Source organism: Perissodus microlepis, chromosome 15 (assembly GCF_051167445.1).
Source record: "Perissodus microlepis isolate ML-2025 ecotype Zambia chromosome 15, ASM5116744v1, whole genome shotgun sequence".
NCBI classification, from domain to species: Eukaryota; Metazoa; Chordata; class Actinopteri; order Cichliformes; family Cichlidae; genus Perissodus; species Perissodus microlepis.
Window position 1 is genome coordinate 15920861 of NC_140475.1, and position 13887 is coordinate 15934747.

General features: G+C 38.0%; 1 protein-coding gene across 6 annotated transcripts in view; it reads left to right on the forward strand.

Moving 5' to 3' along the window:
* Positions 1–13887, forward strand: part of lama2 (laminin, alpha 2) — a 206565-nt gene that overhangs the window by 118778 nt on the left and 73900 nt on the right. For 5 of the 6 annotated variants that reach the window (XM_084954246.1, XM_084954248.1, XM_084954247.1 and 2 more), the window contains exons 22-26: positions 5109–5215; positions 7347–7527; positions 9269–9405; positions 10814–10945; positions 11759–11863. In XM_084954246.1, coding sequence (XP_084810372.1) covers positions 5109–5215; positions 7347–7527; positions 9269–9405; positions 10814–10945; positions 11759–11863 — 662 coding nt within the window. Of the gene's footprint in view, positions 1–5108; positions 5216–5811; positions 6085–7346; positions 7528–9268; positions 9406–10813; positions 10946–11758; positions 11864–13887 lie in introns of all 6 variants that reach the window. The other variant, XM_084954250.1, reaches the window with a different exon arrangement.

Sequence of the window (13887 nt, forward strand, 5' to 3'; positions counted from 1 at the left end):
CTCTAGATGTGAAAAGGAAATGAGAAACACTTTTCTTTTCTTTGAGTCAGTCAAACAGCTTAACCCTGGATGCCACCACTTCATGTGCTCAGTGGTTAGTAGAAGTCCCTTTAAAGTAGTGCTTGCTGCACTGTATCATGAAAAGCAAATGTGGCTTTGGTGGAAAACAGGATGTGCACTCAGTGGAAATCATCTAGATAAAGACTTGTAGAAATTAGAGATGGCACGATACCACTTTTTTATGTCCCATACCGATATCATAAATTTGGATATCTGCCGATACCGATATGAATCCGATAGTGTTTTTTTTAATCAATAAAACTGTTTTTTTAATATCTTGCTGCATTTTGTATAAGTTCAAACTCAAGTTTAAATAAACAACAACACTAAAGCTATTCTGTTATACCTGTATGTAAAAAATACACTGCACCCAAAATATTTCATAGTTCAGCAATACTGATCAATCTAATAAACTTAAACCTACTCCATCCTCCCTATTCTGGAGTACTTAGCAGAAGTATTAAGCAACCTAACTAATATGGTTGCAAACTCCCAGCAAAAAAAAAAAATAGGGAACTCCCCACCCTCCACTTCATGATGCTTAATCAACGTAATCAACTTTAATTTGATGCAGTGTGAAAAAAATGCACAGAAATAAATTATTTTTCAAGAATAATTAAATAGATTCAACATCTTTCTTCAACAGAATTGCAGACTGCACAGATGGTATCTTCCCAAAGGAAAAAGTACTATAGCTTACTAGGGTATATTAGACTTAACAGTTACTATATACAGTAATGGACTTCTATACATTTTACATCAGATTAAAACTTTGGGAGTAAGATTCAGATAATTATTTATTAAAAGCTAGACATTTTAAATGAGAATAAGAAAGAAAAGTATGTCTTTGTATGTATGCCCTTTTCCCTGTTCATGCCCTATCGGCCCCCCTGGCTAAACTTTGCTAGATCCGCCCCTGGACAGTTACCAGCCGTCAGCTACATAGAAAAGGATCCTGGTGTAGAAAGTAAATAAATTCTAACAACAGCTTATCAAGGTTAAATGTGCTGCTGTTGTTCAGCTGCTGGTTTCCTCTTTCTGGTGCAAAGTGGGCCAAAAACAAAGAAGAGATATGGACTTGCGACAGAAAAGCCAATCAGCTGATCATTAATCAGTTTCATGGTTGAAGTAGCAGCAGGAGAGGGAGGGAGAGAAGAGGCAGTCGCTCCATATATCGGTTGTTAAGCTTAACGCAGGAATGCTTTACAAACATTCAGAGATGAACTTACACACTTGCTTTACTTCTCTCTGGGATAACTTCCTCGGAGATGAAATGCTGGTTTGGTAGCGAGGCTCCAAATACACACAGCCGCTCTATCACGTGAGCACACTGCTCCAATGTGCTACGGTTATGAGCCGAGTTACGCTATGTCGCAAGTTTTGTGAGGTGCTTTTTTGATATTTAATGGATCGGATTATATTTTTTATTTCTCTCCGATATCCGATCCAGTAATTTATGTCAGTATCGGACCGATACTGATACGTAATATCGGATCGGTCCATCTTTAGTAGAAATATCAGGCAGATAATTATCTAAATCAAATGCCTGGTATAGCTCGGATGCAGGGAGATCTGATGTCAAAAATCTCAAACTTGAGATTGTAACCCTGAAATGCATATTACGTGTAGTAGTGCAGATAAAACTGGTTGAATTTGGGACCAACCTGATGCCTCATTGATGGAATTGCATCATCTTTTACACAGCAGTTCATATAAAACATGCATTCATAGCATTTAGGCTCTCTAATTCCCATTTTTATTTACATGTTTATCATTTTAAAATTATTATGTAGCACACATGCAAGCAAAACCCTTTGGAGTGATGTGCATTTATGGATAAATGCAATTTTTTTTTGTTGCATTATTGAATAAACACTGTGTTCACTAATATCATTATTCTAATGATAAATGGCAAAGCTAATTAAGGACAGAAGTTATCAAACTAGGATTGGTGATAATCATTAGTTATTTTGAGTCATAAAGATCTCAGTACTGTGGCCAGGGGTTACAGACCCCTGGGCACAGATGTTTGATGGGCTTTTGCCAGCTTGTTTTAAGGATCAGGCTTGTTTCTCTTTTCTTCAGTAATCAGACATGTCATACAGGACTGTGTGCAAACATGTACATAAAATAGTTTGAAATGAGTACACATACACACATACCTGCTCTTTTCCTCACTTTTTTTCTCTCTCTCTCTCTATGTCTGATTTCCTGGTGACCTCTTCTTTTTCCTCCTTTCAGCACCTCTTGACAGTACCACAATGCTGCTTCTACATGAGAGCTGAAGTAATAATGAAGTAGAGCCCAGCACGCTTTTATCAGGAAAAGCACTGGGATGTGTTTGCTTAGAAAAGGAATAAGCATTGTTTCTTTGTCAAAAACCAAAATTAAGTATATAAAATAATAATACAGGTAAAACAGAAATATTTTTGGATACTTCCTTTTTCGGTTGTGAGGGCAGCCTGGTTTTGATTGAGTCAAACCTTTAGGTCATAGATTTATGGTGATTGTGAGCTGCTAACCTTTAGCTTAGCAGCTAACCTTTAGCTTAGCAGCTCGCTAACTTTAGCATTCATGTTATCACACCAAGCATTTCAAGAACTTTAAAGTTAAGGGCAATGTTTTCATCCTGAATTTTTAAAATAAAAATGGCAACTTTATTAAAGTTAGGGATCCTCATTTCCTCCTCTTTCTTGTCATGGCTGTTTCATTAATTTTTCTTCCGCTCCTGTGTGTCCCCGCACCCCGTGCTCGCTGCTCTTGTCTTCCCTGCTCCTTCCTGGAGAAAAATAACAAAGAAGCAACTTGTCAGGACACTCGACTACCGCGGGCATGCACTCACTGGACTTGGTACTAATAACACTAACGTGGAGTCTCACGCACCGATCCCATGCCAAGGAGCGCTCAGCCACCTTCTTAAGAAGCTCCCCAACAACGCTTCATTAGCTGCAGGTGTGTGAGTCATCATCTGCTTCAGGTGTGGCCATCCTCTAGATAGGACACGCCCACCAGGCCTACCTGAAACCCAGTACTCAGCCACACTCACAGACACACCCACTTGCCTATACATAACAGGACAGGGAATCACAAGAACAGCAGCAGTGCAGACAACACACATCACAAAATCACAGCAATAATTATAACAGTAGTCCACACTGCCCACGGACCCTGAGTCCCCGGAGCTGGGTCCGTGACAACTAGCCTCAATAGTATAGAGAAGAAAGGGCAGGTAAACTACTGTATTCTCCCAATTATGTAATTGTTATGATAAAAAAAAGATACATAGATAAAAGGTTTCAAGATCTAATATTTATGATAATACAATTTTGGTCTTTTTTGGTCTTTTTTTTTTTTTTTTGGTCTCATTTTCCTCATGAATAGGCACCCCAACTGAGTCCCTGGACACATACCCAGTATGCACATTGGAGGCTGTGGTAATTCATTAAAAGATGATGTAAAAGGACAACATGTGATGCTTAGTAAGTTCAAAAACAAGGCCAGAGTAAAGGAATTGTTGGAGGTGGCTAACAACAATTACTATTGGAAGTTATAGGGCATGGTGTCCATGGTAAAAATTACAGTGGATATTCCAGATTTTTTTCATAGTACCAAACACTGGCATTTCTTTGGGGAAGAATGCGCTTTTACACTGGCACTTTGGATGCCAGATGCACAGTAACTACTCCTCCAGTTGGTTAATCTGACAGATTGACAATTGCTGAGTAACAAAACAAATTTAGTTTAAGAAACATTTACTTCTCCAACACTGAAAATAGAAAAAAAAAATTTAAGTAGTGATTTATCCCACAACAAGGTCCACATAGTAGCAACAGACAGAACAGTCCAGATGGTTCCCCAAGGGTGAAGCTGGGGAAGTGAGACAGAGTACGAGAGAGTGTGAAACAGAGGCAGGTGTATGTGTGCATGTTTTCTCGCACGTTTAATCAGCCGTATGTGTGTATTTACATCTGCATGTATGTGGCTGAGCAGGTGTGCATGTGCATGGCTTTCTGCAATGTCCTTTATGTATCGTATGAATGTTTCTGCATATCTGTGTGTATTTCTCCATCTCCCTATCTCTTTGTGGGGGCATCTGTTTTGAACCCCTGCCTCTCACCTCAATTTCCCATCCCACAGTCATGTCTGTCCTTCTTCCTCTTTTATATCTAAGAGGACAGCATGACAGAAGGCAACACAAACTACAAATACCCACTGGTGTTTGTCCAATGTGATGTGTGCTGTTAATTGCAGGGTGTGTTTACAGATGGATGTGGTTATGTGTGTTTTTAAGCAGATACGCATTTCCTTCTGACAGCCCATCTACCTGATACAAGCTGTGATGTTCAAGCTTTTAGTTGTATGGATAAGTGGTTGAATGGCAGGGTTAGGCGTGTCTTTATTTACTTTATTTATTTGAGTAATGATTTAAGCACATTTTATTTATTTATTTATGTATTATTATCTCAGTAGGGATATCAGGACATAAATCTTAAATAAAAATTACATTCATGCAAAGTATTAGGAGTAAGGTTCTAAAAGTCATTTTGTGGGAACAAAATGTGCTATATCTTGAATTTCTTATGCAGTACTGTGCAAAAGTCTTGATCAGTCCCTTATGTCTTTATATTTTGCTAGGAAAATAGGATGTAGGCACAGAGGTTGAGACAAAAATACACAGAAATTCAGTATATAAGAGACAAATAGAATGTGTACAATTCTACATGCAATCCTTTTTTTCTTTGCAATTGAGAGGTGCTCAAACAGGTGCTTGAAACATTTTTATTTTTTTTAACTGAGAATTTTGAAAAATGCAGACAACAGTTTTCAAAATTCATTCAACCCACTAGACTACAAAAAAATATTTGAGCAACAGAATATTTTCTCAGAAGTGCAGTGACCAAGTGGATATCAGCAGTTAATCCTGAAACGAAGACCTTAAGCAGCAACTCTTATCCGACCCACCATAGTGTTAGATAAACGCACTCAGAACATGTGTTATTGTTAAATATGCTTGTTCTCAGTCTCTCCTGTCTTTTCCTTTCCTGCAGCGTGTCAGTGCCATACTAATGGGTCTGTTTCTGAGGTCTGCAACCAGGAGACTGGAGAGTGCCACTGTAAAGAAAATGTGCTTGGACAGAAGTGTGACAAGTGCAGGGTAAGTGTAAAGTTTTCTATACTGACATCCCTGGTTTGTGTTGATGGACTTGTAGACTTTAATTATTTCCAGCTCTATCTCTCTTTTTTTTTAATCTTCTGTTTTTTCTTTCTGCAGTATTATACCGACAGAGTATTTCACATCTGTGTTTTTATTTGAATTTATCTTGCTTGTCTCATCACATATAATGTGTTTTTAACCACTGGTATACAGAGTACCGACAGGTCAAAGCTGATTAATGTGTCTGCTGCTGCACAGTAAATGAGGTATTATAAGGCAGTCGTGACCTTTAGGTGCTTATATGTCATTGTTAACCTGTTTCTGCAATTTCCCAGCACCTACACAGTTTTTACTTCTAACACAACCTAAGACCCACATGCAAAGCTTTTTCACAAGAATTGGTTTACAGTTGCATTGACAGTATTTGCAATATTTAACCTTGTGTTACCCTGTATTTCAGTTAGCCACACAACACAACGACAGTGCAATTCGTTAGTGTGTAGCCTTGACTTTTTTTAATTTTCTTTTTAACTCTACTGTTTTTGTTGCCCTCCTTGTCTATCTATCCTCCACTATCTGTATTCTGATTGGTCCAGCCTAACAGCTGGTGGGATGCTGAGCATCAGGAGTGCATGCCCTGTCGCTGCAGCCCCTACGGATCTATTTCTCAGCGCTGTGACGTCGAAGGCCGCTGCATCTGTCGCCCTGGCTTCGTGGGCCGACACTGTGATCTCCGTCGCCTAGGTTACGAAAGGCGGGAGACACGGCGGCCCGTGGAGCGCATCTCGGTGGACTCTGCGCAGCAGAGATGGGGGGGAATATCCCGCACGGGTGGTTGTCCCAGGGGCGCATATAGGCCTAAGGCACGGGTAACACGCGCTGCATGTGGATGGCAGTGGTGTGTTTTTAGTAGCATGGATGTGCTTTCGAGATAAACTCTCTTGGTTAAACATATTGTGGTTTTGGTTTTAAAGCAGTGCACGGCAACGGAAGACAAGTTTATATATAAGGGTTTTATGAGCATGGCTGTTCCTCTGTGTGTGTGTTTCTTTTAATTCTGAATGTAATCAGTAAAATGTCATCCCTCTGGGTAACTCGAGATGTTTGTTGGGGCTGAAAATTGGCGTTGTAAATGTCAATAGTTTTGGCAAATTATGATGTTCATGATGTTTTTTTGTTTTGTTTTTGTTGTTTTTCTAGAGTAGACACACTAATGAAGCTATTTTTTTCTTTCAGTTGAGCTTTTTTTCTTTTTTGTTGTCTTTTTTTTGTATGATAACTTCTGAAAATACATTTGATTAAAAAATATTGAGTCAGGCTTTATATAATATGACAGTATAGTTGGCATGGAAATGTCAGATAGCTTTCAGAGATCTACAGCAGTTTTTAGGCGGCCTCTAAGCTGAAGACTGATAGAAAGTAAAGGTGACTGATTTTGCTAATTTACAGACAAATTTTACTCTGCTTTGAATAGTTCATAGTAAAAATATATATATATAGTTATGTATTTCATATCGGACCTTTATTTAGCTGCTTGTATCATATGTCTAAAAATATTTTAATGATCCGTTCATAAATGTTTGCTTTCTTCTTATTGGTTGCCCCTCACCTGGCTTGAGCAAACAGAACGTTTTTCTAAAGAGATTCAATTTTATTTTATTTATACAGCGCCAAATCAAAACAACAGTCGCCTCAAGGTGTTTTATATTGTAAGCTGGACCCTACAATAATACATACAGAGAAAAACCCAACAAACCCCCTATGAGCAAGCACATTGGCGACAGTGGGAAGGAAAAACTCCCTTTTAACAGGAAGAAACCTCCAGCAGAACCAGGCTCAGGGAGGGGTGACCATCTGCCAAAGAGATATCTATTATATGGTCTTTAATACTTATATCCAACGTTATATATTTATAAAGATGACCAACAAAAAGGAAAAGTAATATTGCCTCTGAAATTATTTCCTCAGTTTTTCCCGTCTTTATATTTTTCCAGTCTTCTAAAGTCTTGTCTGTTTTTCTAACTGCTTTATCCGAATTTGAGCGTGTCTGACATTTGTTTATCCCGGATCAGTTTATACTTTGTCATTTCAGCTCACTAACTCAATGCCAATGGTCTGTGTGTTTCTCCAGGCTGGGACTCATGGCCTTACCACAGGTGGAACCTGCATCCCATGTCACTGCAATTCATATGGTTCCAAGTCATTCGACTGTGATGAAAACGGTCAGTGTCGGTGTCAGCCTGGCGTCACCGGACCCAAATGTGACCGGTGCTCACGAGGATATTTCAACTTTCAGGAGGGAGGGTGCACGCGTAAGCACAGAATTTTTAGTCTACTTTTCACAGAGGGCTTTTCCTCATTTCAGTCAACAAATGCAAGTCCGGAATTTGTAAGTAATGTCAGCAAAAGCACTGGGATGTCAGCAATCCTTCCCCTCAAAAAATCCTTTTTAAATTACCGTTCTGTTCTTTACTTTTTAATTTGAATTTTGAACAAACTAAGATAAAGAAATCATATTTCTATCCCTTCTCTGCCCTCAAGTATTGTTTCTGTTGTGCTCAAGAGAGTTAAAACAGCCTGAAAAAATATGTAAATCGTAACGAAAAGTAATAAATTGGAGCTGCTGCTTTCTGCTACGCTGCAATTTACTTTACTAAAACGCAATATACTGTTTTATTCCAGGTTCAGATGAATGTGATTATACAGTGTTCAGCCACACCTGAACTTTCAAAGCCAGACAGCATTTTGGAATATGCTGCAATTGTTCTCATGTACTTTTTTATGTCGTGACATGTATTATATACAGCTAAGCAGTTCCCTCAGGCAAAAGGCCTGAGATGGAACCACAAAAAATCTATACCTGTAAATACACAATGAAAGGAACAAATGAAAGACAGAAGAAAGAAGGAAAGGGAGACGCAAAGCAATGAGTAAAACATTGCCTGGAGAAACTAGCTGCTGAAGGTCTTTAAAGAGTGAACACACACACACACAATAAGAAAAGAGTTGTTATTCATGCTGTTTGGTCAATAAGGAAAACAGCAAATAAAAATTATGTGTCTAGGATATTTATAGGAGACAATGTTTAATAGATCCATCCATCGACTCTGCTTAACTGGTAGCCGAAGCCTCTCCCAGCTTACATTGGTTTATCCAATCAAATATTAGTCAAATTTACTGGAATATCTATGCTTGATGCTTGATTTAAAAAACAACAACAAAAGGACATGAGGACACAACATACCAAACCGTAGCTGTGTGTGTTTGTGTATTCATGCAAATTGCATAACTCTATATGAATGTTCAATGAGGCATTCTTCAATTAGTTTATCAATTTGTCTAATATATATTTATATTTATTATGTTAACTTCTGTTTCCCTTATTGCACTCTGTGACTGGTGCTGTGTAAAATTGTGATTTTCCACACCGAATGCCAGTCTTCATCCTGTAGCGGTGATTCAAGGTCCGAACCCATTGGGATGTAAGAACAAGCACGCGTTTCTATTCGCACCTCAAATTAAAGGTCAAGGTTTGTACATCAGTGATTTGAGCTGGAAGTGGAGACAGAATTATTCTGTGCCAATTAAGTCAGAGTGTAACCCCTAAAAAGAATAGAAAGTGAAGGTATGTGCTGTAAAATTTCAGTATGTTCTATTCATTTAGGAAAATGTTTTCCTTATGTGCATTTAATGTTGTATTTCTCTTGAATTTGCATAAATGACACAGTTACACTCATGTCAGTTGCTCAAATAGCCAGGTGAGTTAACATTAGAGAGCTATGTTTACCTACCACAACAGTAAGTGTCTCTTATGAGTCTCTGTGTGTATCCTCTGCAGCAGTTACTACCACAAAGGACACATTCTTCCCTCTAAAAACAACCCCAAAGCTCTTTTCTTCATGCCAGCCATTATTAAACTGGCCTTTAAAATTCAATTTTCGTTGATAACAAACACACTCGCATTTGAGACAGCTGATTTTTTTTCAGCTGCTATGCTCGCTCACCTCTCTTTGCTTTAAATTCTCTTTAACTACCTTTCTGCCTCTTTTACAGCATGTCAGTGCAGTCATGTGGGGAACAACTGTGATGCTAACACTGGGCAGTGCATCTGTCCTCCGAACACAATCGGTGAGAGGTGCGATCGCTGTGCTCCCAACCACTGGGGGCATGACATCGTAACTGGATGCAAGGTAGGCTGAACAGTGAGTGTCCACATCAAAGGACACTCACTTATGAGTGTACATACGGACACCACATGCCATAATGAATGGGTTATTGAACATGAAACAGAAATATGAAGGATACTGAAGAATGCTTTATCACTAAACTTGGGGCCTTCTGTAATTATAGAAAATATTTTTCAGACAACACATTTTTGTTAATTTATTTATTTACTTATTTTTTTAACTTTCACTTCTAAACCTGAAACTAACAGGTATGTCTGTGCATTTAATAAAAAGTAATCATTATTTGTGAAATTATAATATATTTTCAAATGTATTTAATGTCTTTCTGATAAAATTAGAAATTCACTGTACTCACTGATCCAGGTGTTTAATTAATATTTTACAATAGATGTAAGTTAAGTGATTGTTTGTGTATATGATGTTATTATGTTATGTATAGTGTATGTAGGTAATTTTTGGACTACCCTTGCCTTGTTTCCACACTCTTATAACCTGCTTTCAGTTCTTTATTCCTCACTCAACTGATTTCTACATGCTCCCTTTCTTTGGCATTTTGTTTTCTATTACTGTGTTGGTTTACTCAGCTTTTTTCTTTATCTTGTTTTTGTGCTTTAGAAGGTGTTGTTTTGCTCTGAAACTATTTGACCAATGAGCCGTGAGGCAGCGATAACAGTAAACTATTAGAAACAGGAACAGGCTACTAGTAATTAGACGCTTCAACCTAATCCACAGGAGTACACCGGGACAACTAAGAGAAGAGGAATCAAACAAATCTACATGATAAAAAAAAAAAACAAAGAAAATCACAAAGCTACAACCTAGATGTCAATGAGGTCTCAGTAAAAGCACAACAGGAAGGAAAACAGAGTGAGCAAAAAAAAGTTAATTTCAAGGTCATGTGGAGATGCTCAAAACACAAAAATAGTCATGCATCAGCTCATAAAATATTACTGAATATTGGGTTATTAACTCTAACAGTGTTACTTTGGGTCAGTAGATCAGGATTTCCTATTTAAAAAATTTCGATTCGGAGTTGAAAGTCTTGCTGTGATTCTGTCGTAGTTCCTCTCATTTCAGCAGAGACATAGTTTACTGGATGATATTTGTCCATCTGCAGTCTTTGCTTCCCGGCATGCAAAACAAATATCTACTTTTTGTGGTGTTTTCATCTTTAATTGCAACATCTATTAGGGGAACATGGCATTATACAATGATGTCCACTGTAACAAGTGGAGGTTCTTCTCTCCACTCATGCATACATGTAAAGTTGTCATGCTCACTTTGTGGACACAAAACTGTGACTGCATCGTTGCATTAAGATACAAGTTTGTGTTATACACAGTTACAACATACAAAGTTTTTCTTTGATGTTTTCATAAAATTTGTGTTTTTTGTGTGTGTTTATATGTAGGAGTGTGGCTGCAATGTGATCGGTTCAGTGACCCAGCAGTGCAACGTAAACACAGGCTGCTGCATCTGTCACGACTCCTTCAGAGGAGATAAATGCAATGAATGCCAGATTGGATACAGAGACTTTCCTCAGGTAAATGGTCCAGATTAAAGCTGCTAATATTTCTCATATTGTCATAAATGTCGCTTTTATCTCTGCTGACATGAAAGATGAGACGCTGGAGAGAATCCCTACGGGGATTCAGTCATTAGGACTTGATAATGTTTGTAGCTATAGTTGGACAAGCAAAATAGATTTTCATAGACATGACAATGCTGTTGTCATTAATTTTATGAGCACTGAAAACCTGAATAAAAGCATTTGTTTCCTTTCCTATTTATAAAAGTCCAACAGTTTCATCAAAGCCAGTATTAGATCATTTTTATGGCAGAGCCAAACTTTTCAAGACGTGCTGATATTTCTGTATCACAGGTGCCTTTTATGAAAATGAATTATTAAAAAAAACATCCTATAGCTTAAATATAGTGACATTTTAATCAAAGCTTAAATGGACATTATTGCCAATTTTTTGTTTTGTTTCAGTCTTTCTTTGATAAGACTTTGAAAGTTTATACATGATCTTATATTTGTCATTTGGCTTTGTTGTGTAGCTTATGATAGAGGAGTTGTTTTGTTTTTAGCACAGTTACTGAATCAATCAAGGAAGACACTCTTTAAAAAGTTCAGAAAACAGTTTCTTTTTTTTACACTTTTCAAACCAGAAAAATTCTGGTTCTGGTGTTTGTCTGAAATTCTCAGTTGACATTGGAGTGAGAAGATAATGGCAACATTTTCATTTTGGAGTAAGTTGTTTAGTGAAGCATAACGCTAGGACACACTCTGCTCCCTCCTCTAAGGCCTGTCATGTTGTTGATAGCAAAAACTTGCTGTTTTTTTCCCCCACAGTGCGTCCAGTGCAAGTGCAACATCGCAGGATCGGACAGCCAGACTTGCGACCAGGAGAGAGGAGCCTGTGGCTGTGCAGATCGAACAGGAAAATGTAGCTGCAAGGTAACAGCCACCTTTTCACATTATGTTAAAGGCTTATTTTATTCATTTATTTATTTTTTTTTTTATTTTTCTGGCAAGATACTGGCAGTGTCCAGTGAATGTTTTTATGGGAAAGCGAGAAAAAGCATGTGCTGTTTATTATTTTGACTCCTCATGATAGGTTAGATTTTAAATGTCAGTGCAGATTTAAAACCTAATTCGCATGCTTTCGCTGTCCTTTCTGTCTCTGTGGGGAGCCTGCCCATGTTTGTGTTTTAAAGTATATGTGTGCGCATGTGTTTGTATGTAATTATTCCAGCAAATGTCACCGTGCCGAGTATGACTGACATCTGCGCACGATGACCTCCATATACTGGAAGAGACATACATGCAAACGTATGAGGTGTGATCAAAAAGTTCAGTGAAATGAGCCAGAAAACTTTCAAAAGTGCAAAAGGACAGAGCAGAACTTCCAGGAAGTGATCTAAAAATAGTTGTGGTGTGTGTGTGAAGATAATCTTGGAGGAGAGATCAGATACATTTTATGGCCTGGGTCCCAAAACGTTGTCATCACACCTTGTACACTAACAGATATAAAGATGCTGTCATGGTTTGCAGACCAGAACTCAAATGCAGGACATCAGAGGCAGAATGAATAAATGGGAAGTTAATTTTTATTGCTTATATAAGTCCCAAACAAAGAAAGGTCAAAAGGTAAAACATAAATCTAAACTGCTGGGAGCCAGGGGAAAACCAGGAAACACAAAGAATAACTCAGATCACGCCCCACCACACCCTCCTTTATATTTCCCATTTTGTCATGTGTCCGTCAGTGGTACTCTTCACTTTGACTGATACTCACTGAAATAGTGTTGCCACAGAAGGTGAGATTCTACCACTTTTCAGCACCAACCCTTATTTCCCTTGTTGGAAATAGCGATTTCATATTTACCTGAAAAATATACAATGTTGTTTTTCTGACTATCTTTGAAATCATATTTTTTCCACAAGACACAATGTGGCAAAATTACTAAGCTTTAACTCAATTTTCTTAATTCGAAACATTTTCTTCATCCCGGTAGAGGGGTCTTTTTGATCATGGTCAAATTGTCTCAGTGCAGTAGTAACTACTCTTTACTTGATGAATACTTATGCTTGCATTATCCCTGCACTGCTTCTGATTTAGCATCTGTATGTGTGAACTGTAGACATCTGATATTTCCTAGATTTGTCCTGTCTGTGTGTCAGAGAGACAGAAATTGAGTTACAGTCAGAGTAGTTAAATGTTCTACCTGAGAAAACTGAAATTTGATTCATCCGTCACCATCATCTCTCTCTGTGTCCTTGAAAAACCCTGACACACACATTTTTACAGGAGTTACACACATATAAAGCTTAAATTTTACACCTCTTATCGTCACGTTGACAAGGTGATCGCATTACTGCATATGCACTCTTTTCATCATTACCTTGCTGAAGATACACACTTTCACATATTTGATAGAGACTGGTCCACCTGGCATCACTTTTCATCTCTGCTGTCACTTACTGATCACATTATGACACACGCAAAAATGCAAACTTTTCGCACATACACACACATATACCACCTGATTCATGGCATGTAATGAGCCTTTACATTACCGAGTGTCATCTTCTCTCTGAAAAGGTAGGAGGTTGAATCACTCGGTCATTAGTAACCCGTCTCCTGTATGTAGACATCCTGTATGTTAATGTGTACCTCTCTGCCTAGCATGTGATCTACCTACATTGCGTTATATCATCAGGCACATCACTGCTCTTCAATTTTGTGCTTTAACATTAAAACTTAAATGAAATCATGTCATAACTTACTAACCCCTAAATTAAAAGCTGCTGCAATCTAAATAATTTTTTTAATAAAGCAAGCAGGCAGAGATAAACATTAATGAACAATCTAGTAGGAAAGTCTTCAGCATATGCATGATGAATGTTGCACATCAAGTCAAGAATGTTCCCCTGCATGAAGGGGAACATGCATGCATGTTGGCTGTTGTTCACAAAAC